The 23672-nt window shown below is 40.2% G+C and overlaps 1 protein-coding gene across 2 annotated transcripts; it reads left to right on the top strand.

The window, feature by feature from the left end:
- The first annotated feature begins 556 nt into the window (after positions 1 to 556).
- On the top strand, positions 557 to 23093 carry PER3 (period circadian regulator 3). Of its 2 annotated transcripts, XM_019289779.3 has the most exons (20): positions 557 to 1727; positions 2298 to 2413; positions 3270 to 3471; positions 4508 to 4556; positions 6290 to 6432; positions 6794 to 6872; positions 7465 to 7571; positions 7810 to 7966; positions 8899 to 9004; positions 9401 to 9526; positions 10059 to 10185; positions 11217 to 11361; positions 11974 to 12101; positions 12542 to 12745; positions 13358 to 13609; positions 14132 to 14868; positions 15978 to 16143; positions 16713 to 16893; positions 17517 to 17667; positions 19182 to 23093. In XM_019289779.3, the coding sequence occupies exons 1-20, from the start codon at positions 1610 to 1612 to the stop codon at positions 19281 to 19283; spliced, it is 3396 nt and encodes a 1131-aa protein (XP_019145324.2). In that variant the 5' UTR covers positions 557 to 1609; the 3' UTR covers positions 19284 to 23093. The 2 variants fall into 2 exon arrangements, with proteins under 2 accessions (XP_019145324.2, XP_019145327.1); XM_019289782.3 differs by lacking the exons at positions 557 to 1727; positions 2298 to 2413; positions 3270 to 3471; positions 4508 to 4556 and having other exon boundaries at positions 6396 to 6485.
- Positions 23094 to 23672: the final 579 nt, after the last annotated feature.

The raw sequence follows: 23672 nt of genomic DNA, 5'->3' as shown, positions 1-23672 counted from the left end.
CTCGGAGGGGCGGGAAGGCGAAGCGAAGGCCGCCAAGGCCCTTTGCGAGGCATCCGCGCTGGCAGCCACGAGCTGAGGGGAGCGGCGCGGGAGCGCAGAACCGGCCCCGGTGGCCACTCGGCTCGGCGGAGAGGGGGGCGCACCGCTCCTCCCACCGTCCCGTGAGGCGGCGCGTGCTCTCCCTGCAGCACCGGCGCCCCTACCGCAGGCGGAGGGTCCGGCCGTGCCGAGGGGCCGTGGCAGCCGATGCCCCCCGCGCTGTGGCGTTCAGCGGATCCGGGATGGACGCGGGCGAGCGCCGAGGCGGCAGCGCGGAGCACGGCGCGGGTCGGGCCGCGGCTGCCTGGGCTGGGGCCGGGCGGGAGGCGGCGGCGGCCGGGGGGGCTGCGGGCGCTCGGTGCGCGGGAAGCGGCCCCGGCGGGACGGGGCGCTCCGGGCCGGGCGAGACCGAGCTGCACAGCCCCGGCTCGGGCGCCGGCAAAACCAACAGGTACTTGGGCAGCGCGCGGGGGAGTGCTCGTGGGGGCGGCCGGGCGGGAAGCGGGGACCCGGAGCGCTGCTCGGGCCCTGTCACTGCGGGATCCCGGGGGGTCACGGGCCGCGGCGTGTGCAGGTGAGGCGAGCGTGGAGCTGTTCGCGGCTCCGATAAGCTGTGCCTCATTCTGAGATCGGCTGAGCCGCACACGTCAGCGACCCTTGGGTAGCTTGTATGTGTACTACAGCTAAAAACTATTTAGCGGTACCAAAACAGAAATTACTGAAACAACGTTTTTCGTCAAAGGTCAGAAATACAGTAATTTATTTTTTAATTATAAAATTTATAAGGTACGCAGCGTTGGACAGGCATGTAAACTTACCACGCAATACTTACACTTATGTAATGGTTTATATAGTAAGAGTACAATACTAGTAACAGTGTCAAATGGACAAAAGTTAGCATAAAAAACGGTGTTCGTATGTCATCTGCAGGATTAAAATCTGTGGATTGAGGATACTGACAGCTTATTTTTTTAGTCAGTGAAATAAGCAAACGTAAGGAGAGGGAGATTTTGTCTGTTAACAGTTCTTCAGCTGTTGAAGTCAACAGCTGAAAAGTATGATGAAGACGCTGAAGTCACGAGGAATGAAATCTTTGTGTCAGGTGTATTCTGAGGACATCATGGTTCCCTGAGATACTCATAACCAGGGTCAGCCTTCAAGGCTAGAAAAACTTAGATCAAGAATCAGCGTTTATTAATGATTTTAATACCAGTGACATTAGAAAATCTAGAGTAAACATCAGCTTATTTTTAGTTGCTAAGCATCTTAGCAAGCGGAGTGGTTTTGATGTGATTTTGCCATCCATGACATTGGAGTTGGGAAGGAGGAAGGTAGAGGAGAAAAGCTTCAATTGCAAAGATGTGAGAAAGATACAAGAGAAAATTTAATGAATGAGCATTAGGACATTTCTGGATACTGTGTGACTCTGCAGCCATTCTCATAAAATGTTAATTTAGGGAATAATTTTAATTGAGTGATAGGAAAAAAATCTCCTATACCAGAATTCTCTGGTAAAGTTTAACCTGTGTTCTACAGTGAGCAGCTGAATTGGAGTCAATCCCACAGAGATATGATGATGATGATCCAAGAAATGAAAAGGTGTTTGCCTGAAGAGAAAAGGAGTTCCAACAAGCCCAGTACCATCAGTGCCCTCAACTATGCCTTGCAGTGTGTCCAGCAGGTCCAAGGTATGTGTAGAGAAAATTTGGAAGAACAGCAGCATGGTTTCAGTAGATGTGTCTGACAACAGGTAGCATTAAAATAATGCATTCCAGTTATCCTGAAAAGAGTTGACTTTCTGAAGCATTGTGGTTTTGTTGCCATTTTTTTTGGTAAACAGTCATATTATCTTTTGTATTGAGATACCTCCCTACTGCTTCTCTTTTTTTCAGAGTCCCATAGCTAAGAGGCGCCTAATAGTAACTTTCTATGTATATTGAGAAAATAGTAGTCCCATCCCACTCTGAAAAATTATTGGATAGTTTGTGTTTTTCAACAGAACTAAGTAGCTAAAATTGTACTACTTCCTTATGCTTGTTTTCTGTAACAAAATGAGGTTACTCCAGTAGTATAATCAGTATTCCTTTTCCCTTTGTCACTACACAGACCTTCCTCATCTCACCTTGGACTTCACCAAAAAGATGACAAAAGTACAAGGGCTGTAAGAAATACTTTCAAAGTAGTCTCCTTACTGACTTCTTTGTTTGTTTTGCTTTTTCTGTTTTGTTTTTTTTTTTTGTTTTTTTTTTTTCAATTAGCAAACAATGACTTTTTCCAGGCTCTGAATGACCGAAGAGTGTTTCAGACAGATGTGGTGACATACAGCATAGAAGAGTTGGTGGCAGTTGCATCTGAACACACTCCAAAAAACACTGTAAGAATTCAGGAACAATCAAGGAGTTAACTCAATTTCACTAAATTTAGTCTCCCAGCATTGTTTTGTGGAAATAGAATGTGTAAAATTGAAAGGCCTTTAAATTTTAGCTAGACAGACCTTCAAGTATTTAAAGATAAATCAAAACTACTTCTTATCTGTGCTGTGTTAGAGTACCCAATGATAGTGAGTGAAGAAATATTAATTTTTCTTCTTTTTTTCTTTTTTTTTCTTTTCTTTTTCTTTTTTTGGCCAGAAGCAGCAAATAGCTCTTTGAGAATTCATTTACAGCAGAGTAATCACTTGAGACAGCAGAAAGTTTTTGAAACCAATCAGATCCATAGTTGTGAGGGACTTTTGGTTTCTATTTGTAATCTGCATTTAATATTTTTTTCTGGTTTTGCAATATATGTCGTGCTTTCTGGCACTGCTTTAAAGTAAAGAGTGTTTCTTGAATTCAGTACTGCTAGTTGCTATATCAAAAATATTGCAAATGCTTGAAAAACTAAAAAATTGGAAAGCTCTCAGAATTTTTTATGTGTGGAATTGTGATGAATCCTCTGAAATTTGTGGAGGAGTGTGTGGAGTAATAACCATTCATTCTGAGCAAAGGCAAGCATTAATTTGTTTTGAAAAGACTAATGCAGTCTTATTAGCATTTGTAAATCTTGAGTACACTGCTGTAGCACTGGAGAGTGTAGTAGATCACACACTACCAAACTCATTTTTGAACCTCACCCTGAGGGGTGTAGTGGTTTGGAGTTGGTTGGTTTGTTTTGGGGTTGTTTAGCTTTTTATCCATACATTATCACTACTATGTTTGAAGCAACGATTGCCTTTAATGTTTGTTTTCCAGGACACGTTTGTGGCTGTATTTTCCTTGCTGTCTGGACGCATAGTGCATATTTCTGAGCAGGCAGCATCTATTCTGAACTGTAAGAAGAAAGTGTTGGACTCTTCCCGGTTTGTGGAGTTGCTTGTCCCGCAGGATGTGAGTGTGTTCTACACACACACCGATCAGTCTCACTTGCCCCTTTGGAACATGGAAAGTCAAACAGGTGGGACTGGACAATGCTCTTAAATGCTCTGTGTGTCCTTCTGTTTTTGCAGAATGAGGACAGAGTAGTAGTTAGTTTTGAATGCTTATGCTAGCAATATGCATCAGCATCATTTGTTCCTTTCCACTTTGAAAACTGGAGTGGCTGTGGGACCAGTACTAGCTAGTGTCATAAAGACTTAACTCTTACTTGGGGTAAATAAAAGACAGATACTTCATTGTTTTGTGTACCCTCTTACTCATTCCAAATACTGCTGCTTTTTGAAAAGAAAATAAGTCTGACTGTGATTTTAAAGTTGTTTAGTCTACACCTTATGGTTGCTTAGGTGCTTTGTCTTTATGGTCCGCTCGCTGCCTGCTGTCAACATAGCTCACCAAACCCAAGTTTTAAGCTATTTTCTATTTAGTGCTGGATGTGTCTGAACTGAGACTTTTGAGTCCTGTGTTATTTGTGAGCAGTTCAAACATAGCTTGCAGGCCAAGGCTGTGTCTTTTGCCCACCTTGACACTGGGCTGTTGTGGCGTCAGTTCTGAGAAGTCCGAAGTCCTTGGTGTCAAAGGATGTGAGACATCTGGAGGTTTTGAATGCCAGGGATTCCACAACTTGGATGCCAGTGATGTGCTGCACCCCAGTGGAGTTGTGGTTTTCTTGTCCGTATATGGTTTTTGGAACTTGGCTCATAAAGGAAATACCACCTTTCCTTTGCACAGTGATGCACTGGAGAAAGTTTTTTTGGTTGGTTTGGATTTTTTTGTTTTTGTTTTTGGTTTTTTTTTTTTTAAATCATATGGATTTCCTCTGAATTTAGTCCAGGTCAGCCACTTTTCTAAGAGTGAGTGCACTAGAGAGGAGAGATAACACTTGAGGTGGGAGCAGACTGTTGAACAGACAATTGAGTAGCTAATAAAGGAGTAGGTTGTGAGAGTAGGTTCAGTCTTGCTCAGTCAGTCTAGAGAATGCATAGTTTAACATAGTTCTAATAGGTGTGACTTTTTAAAGATATTAACTGATACTTTCAATGTGTTCATCTTACTAGCTTCTCCATATGAATATGCACAGGTGAAGTCCTTTTTCTGCAGGATCAGGTAAGTGCATTATTACAGTTTTATTTCTGTGAAGGCTGACAGGGGGTACAGTACTAGGCAGAAACTGTTCTATTGTTACAGCTGACCAGTGTGAGCTCTGGAAGCTCTGTCACGAAATGGGCTTACTGTGTTTAATATTGGCATCCAGTAGGATATTTTGGACATCTTTCCCAGAGTGATGCACAAACTTGCACGGGGACAGAAGGAAAACTGTTGATAGATTCTTCTCTTGGACCTATCAGTTTCCTTTAGTACTGTCATGCAGGAGAATAATCTTGTGAAAAATTGCTGCTCCCCCTTTTACTGTTTGAAAGTGGAGGCAAAGAGTGTTTTGCTTGAGATTAAGATTGCTTGAGAGTTTGTGACAGAAGCCTTAAGAGAAGCTCAGGTCACCTGAGTCCCAGTGTGAAGCCTGACTCCTGAGACTTGTGAGGCCTGACTTGCTGCTGCTATGGATGCTGTTTGTTGCTTAGTACCCAGCTAATCATAGAGCTAAAAGAGGAAAAAAAATTGAGATTGGCCTTCAGTCTTCAGTGCAGTTCTGTTCCAGGCTCGGGTGATCTCTTGATTTCAGTAAGAACTGTTTGCTTCTGAGCAGATATGACACTTACTCCGTCTTTCAGTTCATCATTGATTAATAATTTGTGTTTCAAAAACCTGAGCTCTTAAATCACCTTTGTCTCTCAAATTGTGGGAGGGTACGTGAAATAAATATAGCAGGACAGATAGCAGTGTTAGGTTGGGGGAACTGTTTGTTGGATATATAAACATTTTACAACAGTTTTTCTCCATGTTTTTATACAACATCGGTCTCTACTTCCCTTATGTAACTGATCTTTTGATTATGTTGGCCTTATGACTAAAAATATTTTCTCACAAGCACACACACTAGGCTTAAGTAAGAAAATGGTTTTTTGTGAGTTAGACTTCAGCTATATCCAATTTCCATTTCTATCTTTTGTTTTCCCAAAGGCAGAAGTGTCAGAAGTAATTTTTATGACATTTGCTTCCCTCTAGAAACATTTTACAAAACTAAGTGTGGAGTAAGAAAGTAACTTTTAGGGTAGGTGATAATATCCCAAAATTTCTCTCAATTCTTTCTGTAAGAGCTGGGTGAGATACTGAAATTATAACAGGTGAGAAAGCACTTGCAATAGAAAGTGCCAATTGTTATTGCAGCTATTGCAAAGCCTTGGTTAAGATCTCATAAAGAATGTTTTGTGCTGCTACTGTTCACACATGTTTTAGGAAGACAAATTATGGAGGACAATCAAAAAACAGCAACAGTGAACCAAGGCTGGAGGAGTCTTACTTATGTAGGTCTGTGAAACTAAACTTGAGGGAGACAGATTTTTTTTTTTCCCCTAAAATGGTACAGAGTAAACAACAAACAGAAAAAGAACTGTTTATTTTGGAGAACACAAAACCGAATGAGTGGTTCTTGTGAATATGCTTGGACTGAGAATTAGAATGTAGTCTTTAACCATTAGAGTAAGAGTATCTCTAGACAGCCTCTGAATGTAAGTGTTGGAGACAAAACACCTACTTGACTCTGACAGGAGGGAGGTCAGTGTTGCTGAGTGTGTTGACCTTGGATCTCAAGGGAGTGTGCATAGGACCTGATTATTTGGGTTTGTGTGCTCAGCATAACTTCTCTGGGCAGGGCTCTTGGCCCTGGCACATAGTATGTGAGTCTTGAAACCAGTGTGTTAATCCCTTTTGCATTTCCTCAGGGGTGGCAAAGATCAAGACCAAGAAGCGCGTTGTTACCCCTTCCGAATCACCCCGTACTTGGTCCACGTGTGTACTTCTGGCCGTGTGGATGCAGAGTCCTGCTGCCTAGCTTTGGCTGAAAAAATCCACTCTGGATATGAAGGCAAGTCAGGAGGCTCCAATGGAAAAAAGCCCAAGCTAATAGAAAAAGGCAGGGTATGAAAGTCGTCTTCCTCTGTTCAGAACCTGTGCTTGGGTAGTCTCACCTGTGTAAGTTGCAGCTTGTGTGTGCATGCATGTGAATCCAGAACGTCTGTGCTGCCTTTGCCAGGCCCCAGAGCATTTGACCTCTACTCATTATTTTTATTGTTGAGAGAAGCCTGTAGTAGCTAAAAATCTATAATATTTCTATGAGTTATCAATCAGAAAGCATTGAACAATTATAAAGTTCAGGAGCCAGGAAATACCATGAGCTAAAGTAATGCCCAAGTTTTCTGTCTTAGTGCATATTTTGTTTCTATTAGCTCCTCGAATTCCTATGGATAAAAGAATATTCACCACCACTCACACCCCTGGATGCGTTTTTCTGGACATAGATGACAGGTGAGAGATTTGAGTTCTTAAGACCTGTGAGGTATGTATGGAGAGGTAGAAAAAATCCCTTGGTGTGATACAGCTGGAGACCCAAGTAAAGTAGCTGAACTGTGCAATTGGCAATATTTAATTAAACAAAACAGTTTTGTTAGTCCACTCATGGAAAATGTCTCTCACTCCACAGATGCCATCTCCTTTGTTGGTTTAAAACACATGTTAAACAGAACTGCAGTCAGTTTTCCTTACCCAAGGCAATGGGGAGCTGTGGTAGCACCAACAGTGGAAAATGGGCATAACTGCTGACATTTTGCCTATGATCTGTTGTCTTCAAGATCCCTTTTTTTTCCCTTTGCATGTAGACAAGCACAAAACTGCCTGCAAATGTGAATATCTGTTAAATCTCCAGGCACAGAAATGTTTGTTGTGGGCATTTATGTGTCAGTATTACAGTGCAGGATTATGAGATGGATTGGGAAGTGTTCTGTAGCCTTAGTTCATTTCACTGTACATCGTGCATGGGCACTTCAATGACTAGCAAAGGGTTAAGGATGTAAGTAGTCAAAACTATATTATAACTTGTGATAATGTGTTTGGGTTTCAGAGCAGTGCCTTTGTTGGGTTACTTACCTCAGGATTTGATTGGAACATCCATGCTGATGTATTTGCACCCAGAAGATCGTCCTTTGATGATCACTATTCACCGGAAAAGTAAGAGCTGCTTTTAGAGGAATTTCTGTTGGTTTTGATTCCTTCCTTATCATATTGCTTGACATGTGACTGATCTGTGGTCTAGACAAAAATTAACTAATTAATTAATGAAGTCAGTTTGAGATCAAAGCAAATTCAGTCCCAAAGTTCTAGGAACCCCAGTCATTAGTGTTTGTACTTGCACTACTGTGTCATAATGTAAGCTAAACCTTGTTTCTTCATTGTGTTTTTCTTTCAGTACTGAAATTTGCTGGCCAATCCCCTTTTGAACATTTACCTATCAGATTTTGTACTCAAAATGGGGATTATGTCATACTGGACACCAGCTGGTCCAGTTTTGTGAATCCTTGGAGCAGGAAAGTTGTGTTCATCATTGGCCGACATAAAGTCCGGACGTAAGTTGGTTGTAGAATTGATCAAATAAAGTGCTTTTCATTGATTACTCTGCAAAACAAAACAGTCTAAGTACCGAACTAGAGATGTAATGTTGCTCTTGCAGATGTGACAGCTGCCTAGCATCTGTCTTCAGCCCATTCCTTCAGAACAGCATTAGTCTTGTTTATTAAGTGTGAAAATAAATGAATTACTTTGAAGTAAAAGGTAAAGCCAACTTTTTATTTTAGCAGGTTTTTGCATGTAGTTGATGTCCAAATACTGTGACAATGGACATGTCTAAATCAAAGTACCAGTTTTAGATGAGTAAAAGCGAAAAAGCAGCATAAAATTAGATCACTTTAAAAAACAATTACCTATAATTCATTCATGGTTGGCTCACCAGGAAAATCCAATTAACTGACCTTCTGGCATGTTTTCTTTTGGCATATTTACTTGATACAGCATTTAAATATTTACCAAGGTAATGTCTTTTTAAAATATACTTAGTATTGAATGTACAAGTTAATTTTTCGGATGTTTCTCCTTAGTTTTCAAGAGATTTGAAAATATGACTGACTGCCTTCTTACCTCGTTTCTCTTATAGGAAATGGCTTTTGGGGATGGCCTTCTGGCTTTTCAAAATGATCTTTTATACAAGATTTTATGGGGTATGAGTTTGTCTTCTGAGTGAAGGAGACAGAGGGGTAGATGCTTGTCAGCCTTAACTGGTGTCTGTGCTGGTGTATTGACTTCCCTGGAGCTTCCCTGCTCTCATAGCACTGCCCCACTACCCCAGCAGAGCAACTGCTGGGACAGATGACGTTTGTGTTGACTCAGCAGAACAGTCAAAATAAAATAATAATAATAAATTAAGAATCTGTTCTAACTGTTTATAGCTATCTTTTCTTCATCAAATGACAATGAATACTGAAATATTGTTGGCTCTCTCCAGAAGCCCTCTGAATGAAGATGTCTTTGCCCCAAGAAGTAAAGAAATGAGCACTGTGGAGAAAGAGATAAGAGAATTACAAGGACAAATTTACAAACTGCTTCTGCAGGTAAAGAAGACAAAAGAATTTCAGAACACAGGCTGGCCTTCTGAAGGAGAGACTAAAAAAATTAATTGAGTCTGATTGGGAGGCTGTTTTGAGAATGTTCTTTTAAAAGGTCTGAAAGGAAAGTTCTACATGGACACAGGCCTGCCTCATTGCAAAAAAAAAAAAAATCTGTTTATTTTTGCCCAGTCTTTATGTTGAAAGATAAATCAGCATCTTGAAACAGTTTGAAGCATGGTAGAGAACTCTTCGTAAGCAAGTGGTAGAGCCCAGACAAATACTGACTTTTCACTTGATTTTCTTTGTTTACTTGAAGTTCTGTGTTGCAAAGTATGTTGTTTCCTGCATTTTGTTCTCTCAGAGGATGATTTTTTAGATTTTTTTTTTCCTTTCATACAGCCAGTTCACAGCAATGTTTCCAGTGGTTATGGGAGCCTTGGAAGCAGTGGCTCTTATGAGCACTATATCAGCATAGCATCTTCAAGTGACTCCAATGGGAACTGTGCAGAAGAAATACAGGAACCAGTAAGTCTGTAAATGTGTCACTGCCTGCAGGGTAGTGAAAATACACCTGTAAAAATGAAAGTGTTTACTGTGTACCTATGTACTTCTCATCATGAGTTCTACTGAAGTGGGAAGAATAAAGCCATATTCAATCTAAATTGGTCAGTTACAGAGTGCTGTCTTTTGGTTTTTGCCCTTAATTTTGCTGACTGCTGTAGAAGAGAGTGGAAGCAGTGCTGTCATAAAACAAGCATTGCAATTACCTAATTTCTTTGTGAGGCTCCTGGGTAAGTCATCGGCTTATTCCCACTCTCAAGGCTTGGCATGGGTATTAAAATATTCAAATGCTGAGGCTGTTTGAGCTTTATCATAGTTAATTTACTTAGATTAACCATGATAATTGGATTAATTAAGTTTACAAATACCGATAGATACTGGGCTTAGGCTGATAGTCTACTCCCTTGCAATTGGAAGAATACAAGAACCCAAGTCAGCTCCTATGGCCTCTTTGTACTCATTTTATTCTGACTTCACTTTTTTTGCGTGTCTCAAGATGACATTGCAACAAGTTTGTGCAGATGTCAACCGAATAAAGAACCTGGGGCAGCAGCTGTACATTGCATCAAGGAGCAAGCCACAGAATGCAAATGAACAGGCTGTGAGCTCAGAAGTTCTGGGAGGTAAGTTAATGTAGTTATGATCCTTAAGGTAACATGAACTCCTGTAGATCTGTAGCCATGAGTTTGGCTACCTGGTGTTATGCTGAAGAACTTCAGATAGCATTTTTTAGCATGGCTTAGACGTGGGAAGAGGTTTGTTTTGTTTAAAACCCAAACAAACAAGTCCCGCCCCCCCCAACTCACCCGTAAAAATGACCTCAGCAGATCCAATAACTTTTTAACTCCTCCTTGAAATAGGGAGGAGCATATCTGTCTCTTCCTGGGTTAACAGACTTGTCCTTTTTCATATTTTAACATTTTCTAGTGAAAATGCACATGTCTTGTAGCACATAGTGTGGAAGCTCCCCTTAATTACTTTGTGGACTCTTAGAAACGATCATAGGCTGGACAATATGGCCCCACTTCCCACTGAAATAGGGTCTTAGTTACTGAATGCTTAATATTATACTACTGCACATCATTTACAGTTTGTACATAGCACAAATACATGGAGAAACCTGGATGCTCCCTCAAATATCATAGGAATCTGTATTAAAACGTTTTGCACTGTGATACTCTATTAACTGCTGATCTTGTCTTAGAGGACTCTACTGTCCATATTGATAGGACTCTGGCCAGCATATCCATGGTATACAAAGCTGTGAATTACTGTTAAATAATAGGTTGGATTCTGTGATGTGTAAATTGAAAAAAGATTAATATTAATTGCAGCTTTATTTACAATTTAAATGCAGGGGGGTTTATATACTGTTTTGTGTTTGCTTGCATTTTTGAATGGATGTTTAAGGTGGTGGTGGGGGTTGTGGTTTTTTCAGGCATACTTTTCCCTTCTCCTTCCCTTGCCTCAAAACATATAAATTGAGACGAAAATGCAGAATAACTTCATAATGAGAGCTATGCTGTCATAAGCCATATGTCCTTGTATCATTATATGGATTCTAGTGTATATTTATCTGAGTGTGCATATATCTGTGTGAGGGTAGTGTTTAGATGCCCTTGAGAGGAATCTTTAAAGGTTTCCTCTGTTCCAGGGAAGAGGCACACTGCTTCCTGTTTTCTTCAGACACTGAGAGGTGATAGCACAGAAGAACCAGGCAACACATTTTATGATGATCCAAAGAAGACTCCACATCTTCCTTCCTATCAGCAGATTAATTGTGTTGATAGTATCATCAGGTAATAAACTATGAAACAATTCTAGTGATACAAGTTTTAAGATTAATTGGTGGAAAGTAAATATCCAAGCAGTTTGCATTGGCCTTAAACTGTCTGGGATTTGAGTTGTGAGATAAATTTGGGATTGTTTGTAATGTTTTCTGCCTCTCTGAGCATTGGGATGGCTTGCCTAATCTGAATTACACAGTACTGAAAAGTTTAGGTCCTAAGATTCTGTTTGCAATTGTTTGTTGGCATTTGTCGTTGGTGCAATAGGAATTTAATTTTGATGGTTGTAATATGTCAGTGTCTTCTCATGACACACTCAGAGAACAGCCATATAAAACAGAAAGTTGATATAATTTATAAAATGTCAGTATTTTTTAACCCAGTGGATAATGTAGTCTTTTTTCTTTTTTTTTTTTTTTTTCCTTTCCCCTCAAAGAGTGATAGATTTTATTTAAAATACTCCTTGGAAAGCAGATACGTATCCAGAACTTCCTGCAGTGAATTTAAAATACTAGTTAACAACCTCTGGATCTCCAGTTTGGATTGTTCAAATGTTTGTATCTCCAAATGGAGAAAAAACCCCCCAAAGTAGAGAGAGCTTCCTGTGATATGCTTTCATTTCAGATATCTAGAGAGCTGCAGTATTCCAGCATTGAAAAGGAAATGTAAGTCTTCTGCAAATACATCATCGTCATCTTCAGAAGATGACAAACAAGTCCAGCAAAGTCAGCAGGAAGTCAGGGCATTGGAAGGTAACACAAAGTGTACTGACAATCATATTAGAACCACAAACTGATGTGGGTTTTTTTTAATATGTCTCTGTTGTGTGTTCCAAGGTTTGTCCACTTTTAAACTGTTGTGTTGCTAACAGTATTTTAGTAAATATTTGCTTAACTTGCCTAGATCTCCCAGTTAAACATAAGCTAAAATGTTAAGTCTTTGAATGTAGAATGCATCAAAAGAACTTTTGTTTATTGTTGTTAAATGAACCTTCTGTTGCTCACTCATTTTATGCCACATTTAGTATGTGCTGACATTGCACTGGCATGTAAATGTTTTTTTAGTATATAAGACTGTCTTACTTAATAGTCTGCATAGTTGCTGGTTATTTCTGAACCAGTGAGACTTGGTGAATCGGGAGCATAGTGCTTGGAGTGGAATTCCATGTAGAAACTTTGTCATTTGCCAATAGATACTGCTATGCTGTCAGCAGTTGAGTCCCACACGCCAATATCTGCTGGTCTGGAAGAGACGCTGAAAGACCAGACAACTGCAGGCATGGTGGGAGCTCCTCTGGCAGACCTGACCCTGTCCAACAAGGCTCCAAGTGTCATGTCTGTCACCAGCCAGTGCAGCTACAGCAGCACTATAGTGCATGTCCCACACCCTGAATCAGGTACTGTTCACACTCACAAAACACTGACTGGTATTTAAATTTACACAATGTTTCCAGCCTGAAGTACATGGTGAGGAAGTTTTGTCCTTTTAAGATACATCCTCAATGAATGAGAATTCTGAAATGCTAAGGTACTTCTCAGGGCACTGTGAAGAAAAATTTGAGCCTGGAAGTTTTGAGAGTATTTTAGTAAAATAGTTTTAACAGACTGCACTGTTTCCTTTCCCCTTGAACTTCATTGCATATACTTCAGACACAACAATGTGCTTTTAGCCATTGAGGATTCAAATAAAAATTACTATTGAGCCAATGTTACTTCATTTTAATGCAGAAAGAAGCAAAGAAATGAGTATCTAGCTGCTCTTGCACTAAGAAAATATGAAGAAAAGTGCCTCTAACTTAAAAGGGAATTTGAAGTTTTCCAGACCATGCACAGTAATTTGCTCAGTTGATTTTAGTGTAACTGTATTTGAGTGTAAAGGGTGTTTTCTCCCCATGCCTCTGGTCAGTAGCTCAGACAAGGTTGTTTTCTCTGTAACACTCTGGGTGTTGTGGGAGTTGACACCAGAAGGGCAGAGAAGAGAGTGATTTTATTTTCTTCCCTCTTCAAAGAAGTGACTACGATGGAGGATGCTGCCGTTGGAAGTGAACAAATTGAGCTGCCTCCTGTGAATGCTCAGAGTCTTGCAGTGCTGCCTGAGGACTTAAAGCCAGTTGGGCTGACAAAAGAGACATTGTCAGCCCACACTCAAAAGGAGGAGCAGAACTATGTTGACAAGTTCCGACAGAGGGTCTTGCTCTCTCCGTTTAGGACTTACCTTCAACAAGGAAGCAGAAGTAACAACAGACATTCCTGTGGCCAAGGTAGGAAGCAGCTTTGAGAAATAAAGACTTGTTAGATGACTTACAAAGACCAACCTAGCCATGGAGTTTGGTTCTCCTTTGTATAATTTAATGAGTGTCTTATTGTGGCTGCAAACAGAATGCTTCCTTTGGATTGCCAAGATTTGACAGCAGCATTGCCCACTCAGAAGGCCTGCTCCATCTTGGATCTTGTTATCTTATACTTTTCACAAAGCAGATAGTTACTGTAATAAACCCTGCAAATCCCAGGTAGTTTGTTGCCTCCCCTTGAAAGAATGTAAAAGATCTGATTGGGATAAGCCAAAGTGATCTGTAAGAAAATTGATGACATGAAGGAAAATATTGTAGATATGTCAGCAAATCCATCACTGGCATTTGGAAGAATTATCCAGAAGAAAGTCAGCTCTCTGAATAAGCCACAGTCATTTATCTAGGTGTTTTTCTCTTTTTTTTCCCCCTCTTTTTTTTTTTTCCCCTAGGCCTATCATTTCAGTGAGTATGTTTATTTTTCTTCCTCCTTAGGCGATTCCCCTTCAAAGCAGATGAGCCCAGCTAGCTGTAAAAAAGGAAAGCATGGAAAATTCAAGCGCCAGAAACCTCAGAGACAATGCTCAGATAGCCACTCTTCTAGTAAAAATAGAAATAGTCTTCCATGTGAGAAGAGAACAAATCAGAAACAGTTGTTCTCTCCCTCGGAAGTGTCCTATCTGAGCTCCTCCAGTCGTAGTGTCCATCCTCCTGTGGGATTTCCTGTCTATTCGGATCCAGTGTCTACTTTTCCAGCCTCTTCTGGAGGAGAGCAGCTTGCCCTTCGCTCATTACAACCTCAGTCCATGTCTTCATCACAACTATGCTGTGGAACACAGTCATACCCAGTCTTTTATCCCCCAAACATAGGCACATTTATGGCTGTATTTTTTCAGGGTTTCCCCATGTATGCTCAGATGCCTCAACATGTCTTTCTCCCTAGCCCTCAGTGTGTTTATCCCCCCTCTTCATACCCATGCACCACACTACCCCCAGCCCCCGCTCCTTGTGCTCCATCACCAGTAGCACCACACTCTGTGGATCAGCCCTTTCCAGCCTCTCCTCACTCATCCGTGGAGGACCAGCAAGAGGGCCAGTGTGACCAGGCCCTACTGCTGAGCAGCTCACGGAGCAGCTCCCCACTTCAGCTGAATTTGCTTCAAGAAGAGCTGCCAAAACCTATGGAGCTTTCCATTAGTGCTGATGTTAAGCCACATGCAGAAGATAAATGCGTAAGTAAAAAAGATTTTTCATGTAGAGAAGAAACTGATTTTCAGTGTTCTGTCACCAGAACCATTGGTGATGATCTGTGTGTCACGGACACAGATTTTGTTAGCTGCTTTTTCTGTTGGCTGTGCTATGTAGGCTGCAGATCACAAATAGCACAGGAGGTGGAGAAAGCAGTTTATACTTGTGCTTATGGGAACTTGTACCACTATAGTGTTGGCACTTAGTAAATGACAGAAATATGAGATCTTCTGGTCTAGGCTGCCGCAAGCTGCTTCTGCTCAGCATTTTGGCAGCAGCCTCTTCATTGGAACTGTCAGCTAGAATTTGGGGTTTGGGGCTTTTATGCATGTGGAACTTGGTTAGTGCTGCACAATTTGCATCCTTTTTCACCCAGTCCCACAGTCTCTGTGGAGAACCAAAACAAAGGGAAGATACTCTTCTAATTACTCCCTCTGTCTCCCAGGGATGCAGCTAATGAAAGAAGAACAGGGATCCGTGTGGGTCGGTTTCCATACATGGGCATAGAAAAGGCCTCTCCAACTTCCGCGGTAAACTCAGAGGCAGGAATCTGAGCTCTGCAGGCAAGGAAAAAAATGTTGCCTCCTGAATCCAGATTGGGCTGGAAAGGCTGGATCAGCTGAAACTGCAGGGTAGGGTCCTGAAAGGGGAGCTGGTGTACCTGGAGCTGCTGAAGCCATTGCTTCACATAGTGAATCAGGGGAAGACTCTCTCATTTTCCCTGTAGTGCACCTTTGCTTGATGCGTATGGCTGCTTCATGCCATGTAACAGGATGTGAAGGGAACTGACTCCTTCTCTCTTGTCAGCAGAAAATGTTAACTTTATGTAACAGTACAATATCCTGACAAAGTGGGGAAGGATCTACAGCAGAAACCAGTAAACTAGAGTTCAGATGCTTGTTGATTTTCACCCATGCAGAGTGTTATCCTGAGTTCTAAACCGCCACTCATTTTCAGAGCTAGAAACTCCAAACCTGTTGAATTGATATGAGAACTTGGTCAACGTGTGACAAATTCAATAGCTGCATGAATTTCCTTTTGCATACTTAAATGTAACTTCTGTGGATGTTTTGGATCTGCTTTTTGTCTCCAGGATAATGATCCAGAAGATAGTGGTAACAGTGCTGCTCTTGAATTTCCTGACCGCTTGTTGTACGACGACTCACAGTTGGTTTCAGGTTCAGCAGCATCAGGCACTGGATCAGCTTTGTCTGGTTCTTTAGGCTCTAGCTTCAACGAGGTTTCTGGTCATGGCACAGGTAGGGAAGTCCAAGATTTAGGTATTTGGTGCTAGATGGCTTGCTAACACAATAAATAGCAAGATACTCTATTGGGGATGGGAAATCCATGTAAGAAGATCTTTTACTTTTCACCAGCTTTCAGTGTTTGAAGCCAAGTTTTTTTCAGTCTTTTTCCAACTGTAGTTGGAAATATGTGTCTAAGAAGCTAATGATTTAACCTGGAAGGCACTCCTTTCATTTTTCTCATTATCACTTTTCTCTGCATTAGATAATGGTTTAGATCTTACTTGACTGGAGGTAAATCTGCATAGAGCAGGACCTCTCAGAAACAGAAGTTTAGCCAATTAATTTTGAGAAAAGCGAATAGAGCTTTGGAGATCTTGAATAACTTAAGAGAATGCACTTTATCTTTGAATTCTCAATAGGTAGTAATTGCTAGAGCAATAATCTGGGAATACCTGTGTTTGTATTACAGAAGTAACTTGCAAGAATACACTGGTGGTGTTGTACTTTTTGTGCTGAATTACTGGGATTTTCCAGGCATCTGCTTCTTTTTTTTTTTTTTTTCCTTCCATGGTCATTCTCAGCAGGTAGTGGGAAAAGCGGCAAGTATTTTGCCAGTAATTGTTCTTCTGAAACTTCCAAAGAAGAGAAGAATCAGGAAGCAGAAGAAAAAGGGACAGCTTATAAATCGAAACATGAGTCAGCCTGGGTGATGATGGATCACACACCTGAACGAGTTCAAATGAATTACCAAATGCCAAACAGGTTGGAAAACATCAACAATTTCTGACGTGTAGTTTGGAATTGTGCATGGAACGATAGGATTAAAGTGAGACTGTCAAAACAGCACACATACCAGTGAAACTTCAAGAAGTTGTATTGCATTATTTTTGTGCAGTTTAGGCTTGGTTATGTACTTACTTTTGTCTATTTTTTTCCCATTCCCCCCACCAGTTACAATAAGGTAACATGTAACCTTTTTTGCTGAAGTATTAATGGAATCGGTTATTGTTCTGCACTTTGAATGCATAAGGGGGTAAAAGTACAGGTTATTTGCAAGTTGCTTGCAATTAGCTTACGTATAATTTGTAATTGGATTCCATATTAAAAAAAGCACCATATAAGGCCATAAAGCAAAACAAACATCCCCCCACCCCCCCAAACAACCAAAAGCTCCCAACAAAGCCAACAGCAAACAAACCCCAGACTGTTAGCCCAGTGTTGAAAGCAGCCTTACAAAGCAAATAAGGTACAAAGTACAGTCCCCTTTCAACACTCAATGCTGTCTGGGCTTTAGCCATAGATTGTGGTCAAGAGACTCTCACAACGTCAGTGCCTGTCTTGCTTCATGTAGTAAAGCTGTGTTCATAGGTGTCTCTTCCCTACAGAATCAAAGAGGAGGTTCTAAAGCAGGATCTGGAGAAGCTGGCAGTCATGCAAAAGCAGCAGCCTTGGTTTACAGACGGGCAGAAGAAGGAGCTTGCAGAGGTGCACACTTGGATCCGGACCCAGACTGTCCCCCTGCAAATCAGCACACAGGTGAGCAGTGGGAAAGGACTCTGGAGATCATCCCTGCCTTGGCCAGCCCAGGCATTTCCAACCAGTGCTGGGTTATGGATGTCAGTATAAGCAGGAAATGAGCTTGATTATGCTAGCCAGATGAGAAATGCCAACATACAGGTCTTGCCATTGTATTTTTTTTTTTTCCCCAAAACATGCAAATTCTGTACAGGAACCACCAGTAGCAAAGTTCTTTCAGTCACAGTGTTGGATGAATGGGAATAGTGTCATGATCTCATGTAAGGCATCTAGAGTTGTTTTTGCTGTTGGTATTAAGTCTTTTGCTCTTTTTCTTTTAAAATTTTTGCTATAATTGAGTAGTATATAATGCTGGGATATCAGTAAAAATTAGAGCAAGTGTGTTCAGGAAGCTGAAAAATGCTCAGTCACAGAGGAGGGTCAGGTGTATTGTAAGAAACACAAAAATAGCCAGGTTTTGGTAGGTGTATTCATTCATTTAATCTTATACTTGATTATTATAGCTGGTATAACTCTTGGGCACTCTGCTAAACTGCTTCTGATTTGTATTAAAGTGTATCAGAGAATGTCCTAATCAGTTTAAAGTGCTCCCAGGTGCTATGGAGAACGGCAAGACAGATCCAGTCCCACAAAGAACTAGAGCTTCAGTGTTGAATTGAACAGAAAATGTTAAGGCTGTGTTCATGTACTTGTGCAGCAGAAAAATCTCGTGTCTGTTTTAGCACTGCATGCTGGGCTAGGGTTGTCAAATGTGGCGTTCTGAGATGTGGTATTTATTCTTAGAGAAGGAAAACTAAGACATGTATGTCCTTGGCTATGGAACAAGACCAGAAAATTAGTCTTTGTTTTCCTAATACCTCATTGATCAAAATCATGTGTCCTGTTGTGGTTAGGAACACTGTGTTTGATTCAGATAGCAAAATTACGTCCAGTGATCTTGTAGAAAATTCTGTTGAATGTTTATAATCTCAAATGTTAGGAAATGTATTGATATGCAAGCAGAAAGTCATGTTTCCAGTGCAGATTGTGAATTTGCAAATACAACTAGGCTTCTGACAGTAGCAAGAAATACAGAACTTCTGTTTGGAAACTTTATTTCAATATTGTACCATTTCTCAAGAACAAGAAAAATGTGGTCTATCAATACACTCAGGCATTTGAGCTGTTTTATGTTGGTCAGTGTTGTTGCTGTTCAGGCTGCAGTCCAAATCTTCAATAAGGAGCTTGCTTATAAAGCTGAATGATAAGGTCTTCAAATTCAAGAAGGTCACATGCTTTTGTATCTCAAAGGTAGAACTGTATGTTCCACTAACTAAATTAATTAATCTCTGAGGCAAAGTAAATTGCAGGTGCAAGTATCTGCAAGATACCTGTATAATCTCTGCTCTCAGAGAGATCTCACCCCATTGGTGAGAAGTTTCAAGAGATTGTAATGTATCATTCCATAGGATTTGACCTTTTGAAATACACTCATAAGAAGAATTGAAATGACTATTACTTGCTCCTTTTCAAAGGGCTGTGTTACGTGTGACAGCAGGGAAGCGAGTTGTGAGGCTGCAGTGGCTGATGACAGCGTGGAAAACAAGGGAGAGCCACCCCCAGTCGTGCAGCGCTGAGGACATCAGCACCTGTGTCAGTGCAACTGCTTGGTGTAATTCCCATCCTCTTTCCCTCTGGCTTTGCTCCATACCAGCAGTGACTCTACATGGCCATCTCTTACCAACATGAGCAGTCACACATGAAACTCAATCTTCTTCCATTGCCCCTCCACTCCTGGCATGACTCTGAAGACAATCTTTCAGTGGGAGACTGTTTCACTTTCTGACCTCACAGACTTGACACAGAATGGGTTATGTTTGTAACCTTTAACTGCTCAATGATGAGCAAAATACAAAGATTTTTTTGGTTTGGGTGTTTGTTCTTTTGAAGTTGGCAAGTAAGTCTGAAAAGATGCAGTGTTTAAGAACCTATGGTGATGAACCTACTGATCAGAGCATGTTTACTCTCCAAGTAAGGTGGATGTATTGAAACCAAGCTACAGTAGAGTACTCTGCATTTTGTTCAATATTTAAAGGTCTAAACTAAAGATCCAAATATTGAGAGGCTCTGAAATTGCTGTAGCTGGTTTGAGAATCCAATAGGCTTTTTAAAGAGCAGCTGAAACTGGCCAGGTTATTCTGCATCAAATGCCTTTTGCCAGCTTGTGCCCATTGAAAAGAGGTATACTGAAGTGAAAAGAAGCAAATCTTTTCCCTATGTTTTTTGTGAGATGTGTTTTGGAGTCAAGTTATTTTACAGCTCTTGATTTTAAAGCTGTGTTTATCCAGACATATACAAATGAAGTGAGGATAACTGGTTTGTGACTACATCAGAGATGAAATTACACACAGCAGTTTAAAAAAACCCAGCCAACCTGAAAGTATCAATCCACAGGCTCTGCTTTTTAAAAACAGACCCATGGAAAATTTCCTCTATCAAGGCAAGTAGATATCAATTAAAGTAGTTGCACGCAATCTTTTATTTTACGTTGGTAGTGCTTGGGAAGGTCGGTTTGTATCATAATGTTTTCTTTGTTGAGTGGTTAGAGTTGAATCCAGACATAACAAATAGGAAATTATTTAAGCAGTTTCTCTGATTTGTTTTTGTTGTGGTGATGCCAAAACCAAAAAGAATTTATTTCATTTCTTCTGCTTTCAAAACTCACATGTTGTGGAGCCAAATTTGAACATCAAACCCCATATTCATTATTCCTTAGCACTGTTGACTTCCTGCACAAGATTTAACCTCTTTCATTGTAATGGAGTCTCTGGATGTTGAAATCCATGGATGAAAAAGGAGTTTGTGGTTCAGAACATGGTAACCATTTTCAGTATGTAAAAGGACTTGTTCTCATGAATGTCTCAACGTGCTCTTCAAACAGGACGTGCTTGGCTAAAACCTGGCAAATTTTGTCTGATTTCCCATCTGTTTATCAAAAGCTGGATGTAATCAGGTTTTCCTTGTGGGGTTATTAATCACCTTAGCTTTCTCAACAAAGAGTTTTAGAATGTAGCATGTTATTTACCCTTTTGTTCTGTGTAATCCTTTTGCTGCTGTGTGAAATATTTTCATTTCTCTAGTTTCAGTTACTAGTAAGCTTCAAGTTGTTGAATTAATACTGTGATCTGCAGGTCATTGAAGGAAAACTATATTTATCTAAAGGTTTCTTTACCTGAAAAATTCAATCCAGTGACAATCTTTCTTGTTAAAGTTTATTTTAAGGAAAGTTATTTTTACAGAATTTTGAGTTTTCAAGGCTAATTTGACTCAGGCAGCATTCTTTTTAGGGGCTTGGGTTTTTTTCAGTGTTTTTGCCTGCTCTGTTTATACCTATTGGTTTCTATTTATTCTTAAGCTGCATTTCTTTGTCTTTCAGTTTTTTCAGCTTGAACTTGTTTTTTTCTTGTATTGTAAATCAGCAGAGGTCCACACACCCTCCGTACTGCTTGTGTTCAAACTTCAAACACCTCTTAAGAGACTTCAATAGGTGTTTACATGTAGCAGGTTATGTATTCAAGTAGGAAGATGTGGGCAATACCTTATACCTTCCTGTTCTTCTTACAGCATTTTCCAAATACACTATTCTGCTTTATAACCACACTGCCTAGAATATTTGCTCTGAAACATGTAATAAGATACTTTGTGTATAGGTTCTTTCTTGATTGGGGAGCTTCTTAATTAACTTATCTGTCAAATTAGACTTATGCACTAGAAACCATTCTACTTAGCTGTGCTTAAATTAAAATGATGGCTTCAATGCATTTTGAGACTTAGTGAAATAGATTAAATTGAATATTTCAGGTAAGGACAGCTGTCTCCTTCAAAATAGTTTGGAACCCTAAGCCAGAAGGAAAGTTAAGATAGCAGCCAACTCTTTCATGTACGTTATTTTTATTTCCTGCGTTTGAAAATGGTTGTTTATTTCCCAAGTATGAAAATGAGCTGATTTGCAATGTCTTAGCAGGCAGACATGTCATCTCTTTTGTTAAACAGTGAGACGTAGTTCAGGAAAATGGCAGTATGTACCTAACACTTGAATAATGCTTTTCATCCATAGGTCTGTGAACATGTCAAAAAGATGACTGTTATTATCCCAGCTGTATAAAAAGAGGCAGAAACACAAAGGTGCATACCCACAGTTCATTCCAAATTCAGGAGTAAAATTTTGGAATCTTCACTTGCTGTATCCTGCACTGTCTTTGCTACAAGTGACCAAAATTCTTTATGTAGAAACCTGATCATGTTTCCTGTGTTTCTTGTTTGGAGATGTTCTTGTACCCCCCAGTGCTGTGAATTTGTGCCCTAGAATCACTGAGCAACAGAAAGCCCAGACAGTTTTTGAATTGCTGTGAATACCATAGACTCTCTGGCCATATATAATGAAAATTCATGTGCCTAGGAGTTTGAATTCCAAGTTTGTAATCCTGGCTAAATCTTAGGTGCAGGATCCCTTTTCTGGGGCTGTGCAAGTCCTGGGTTATGGAAAAAATTTTGATGTGGGAGAATAATATAAGAGGAATGAAGAGATGAATCAGTGCCCTGTGTGATGGTGAGACAGTTATTTGCCCAAAAATCAAATGGTCTTGGCTGCAAAATCAGCAGATTTTATCCCCTTAGGATAAAAAAAAAAAAAAACCAAACTTTCCCAAGGTACTCTTTACCCTGCTAGAACCACAACTTCATCTTGTCATGAAATGCCTTATCAAGCCTTTGATCTCATTTCCATAAGCTTTCAGGAACTGGCAGTTTTTACTTCGGCTTGTACTAATCTTTCAGTCCTTGTAGTGTGCTCGAGTGATCACAGTGAGATGCAGTTCTGATCAGAAAGGCCAATGGAGTAAGTGTTGCAGCCAGATTTGCACCTGCTGTTTTGTTTCTGTGGCTTTTGTTTTGCCTGGCAAAATGTTGCAGACAGTTTAGAGCTGCTTGGAAGGTCATTTATTTGGTGGTCAGAGGGAAAACATGCTGGAACAGCACTGATGCAGTTACTACCCCCCGTGGGGGTGTCAGCAGTTTGGAAACCCTTGGAGGATTTCGCTGGCAATTTTTTTTTGTTGTTGTTGTATTCATAAATGTAGAATTATGTTTTTAAGAGATGAGTTGTTGTGCAGATATTTTCATGGCATTGCTATGAACAGAAGGGACCCTCATGTATTTTTACAGTGTGGTAAATACTTGCTGAAGTAGTAATGTATTGATAAGTTTATCTTCCAGCTGAATCAAGTTTTGAATCACGATTGAATGAATTTTTACATCAGTTGGTAGGAGTATTTTATTGAACTAATATTCAGCTGTGGTTGAATTTGCAGTTGTGATTTTAACTGTACACTTTAAAGGAGCATCTGATTTTATAAATAAAACTGAAAAATATGCTGCAAAGAACTGTTTCAAATGTGTGTTTACTTTTGTTCTTGGTAATGTGTAGAAAATAGACTTTTAACAGGACACTCAATATTTTTTTTGATTGTACATGGGTCAGGGTACAGTGTCCATGGGGTTGTGGGTACAGTGAAAATGGCCATGTAATGGCCATTTATGCAGTTTTGTTGAGGGGGTTTGTGGTTTTTTGGTTTCTTCAGACACACCTTGCTCATTCCAGGATATGTTCTTTTCTTTTCTAACTCTATCCCACAAGGGCAAGCACTTTTTGTGTGTGAAATATTATATATGGATTTCTAAATGGGTGGGATTTGGCAAGCAGGCCTTAAAGCTTCTGTCTGTGCTGACTTTTTTAGAAAATTTTTGTTCTAGAGGAAACAGAATTTTTTCTGAATTTTACATAAAAAATTAATAGGTTTAATTCATAAGCATGTCTCATAGAGCAAGGAAGTTCTTAACTAATTGCAGAGCAACCATTTGTTCATCTTTTTCTGCTTTAAGGGACTTAACAGAGAGAAGTGATCGATAGTGCTTAAAGAAGCCTGCAGGAGAAAGGCAAAATCACTGCAGGGAGTACAAAGTACAGA

This window comes from Corvus cornix, chromosome 21 (genome assembly GCF_000738735.6).
Source record: "Corvus cornix cornix isolate S_Up_H32 chromosome 21, ASM73873v5, whole genome shotgun sequence".
NCBI classification, from domain to species: domain Eukaryota; kingdom Metazoa; phylum Chordata; class Aves; order Passeriformes; family Corvidae; genus Corvus; species Corvus cornix.
Note: the sequence above shows the minus strand (reverse complement) of the source record. Positions and strands in the feature narration are given on the sequence as shown.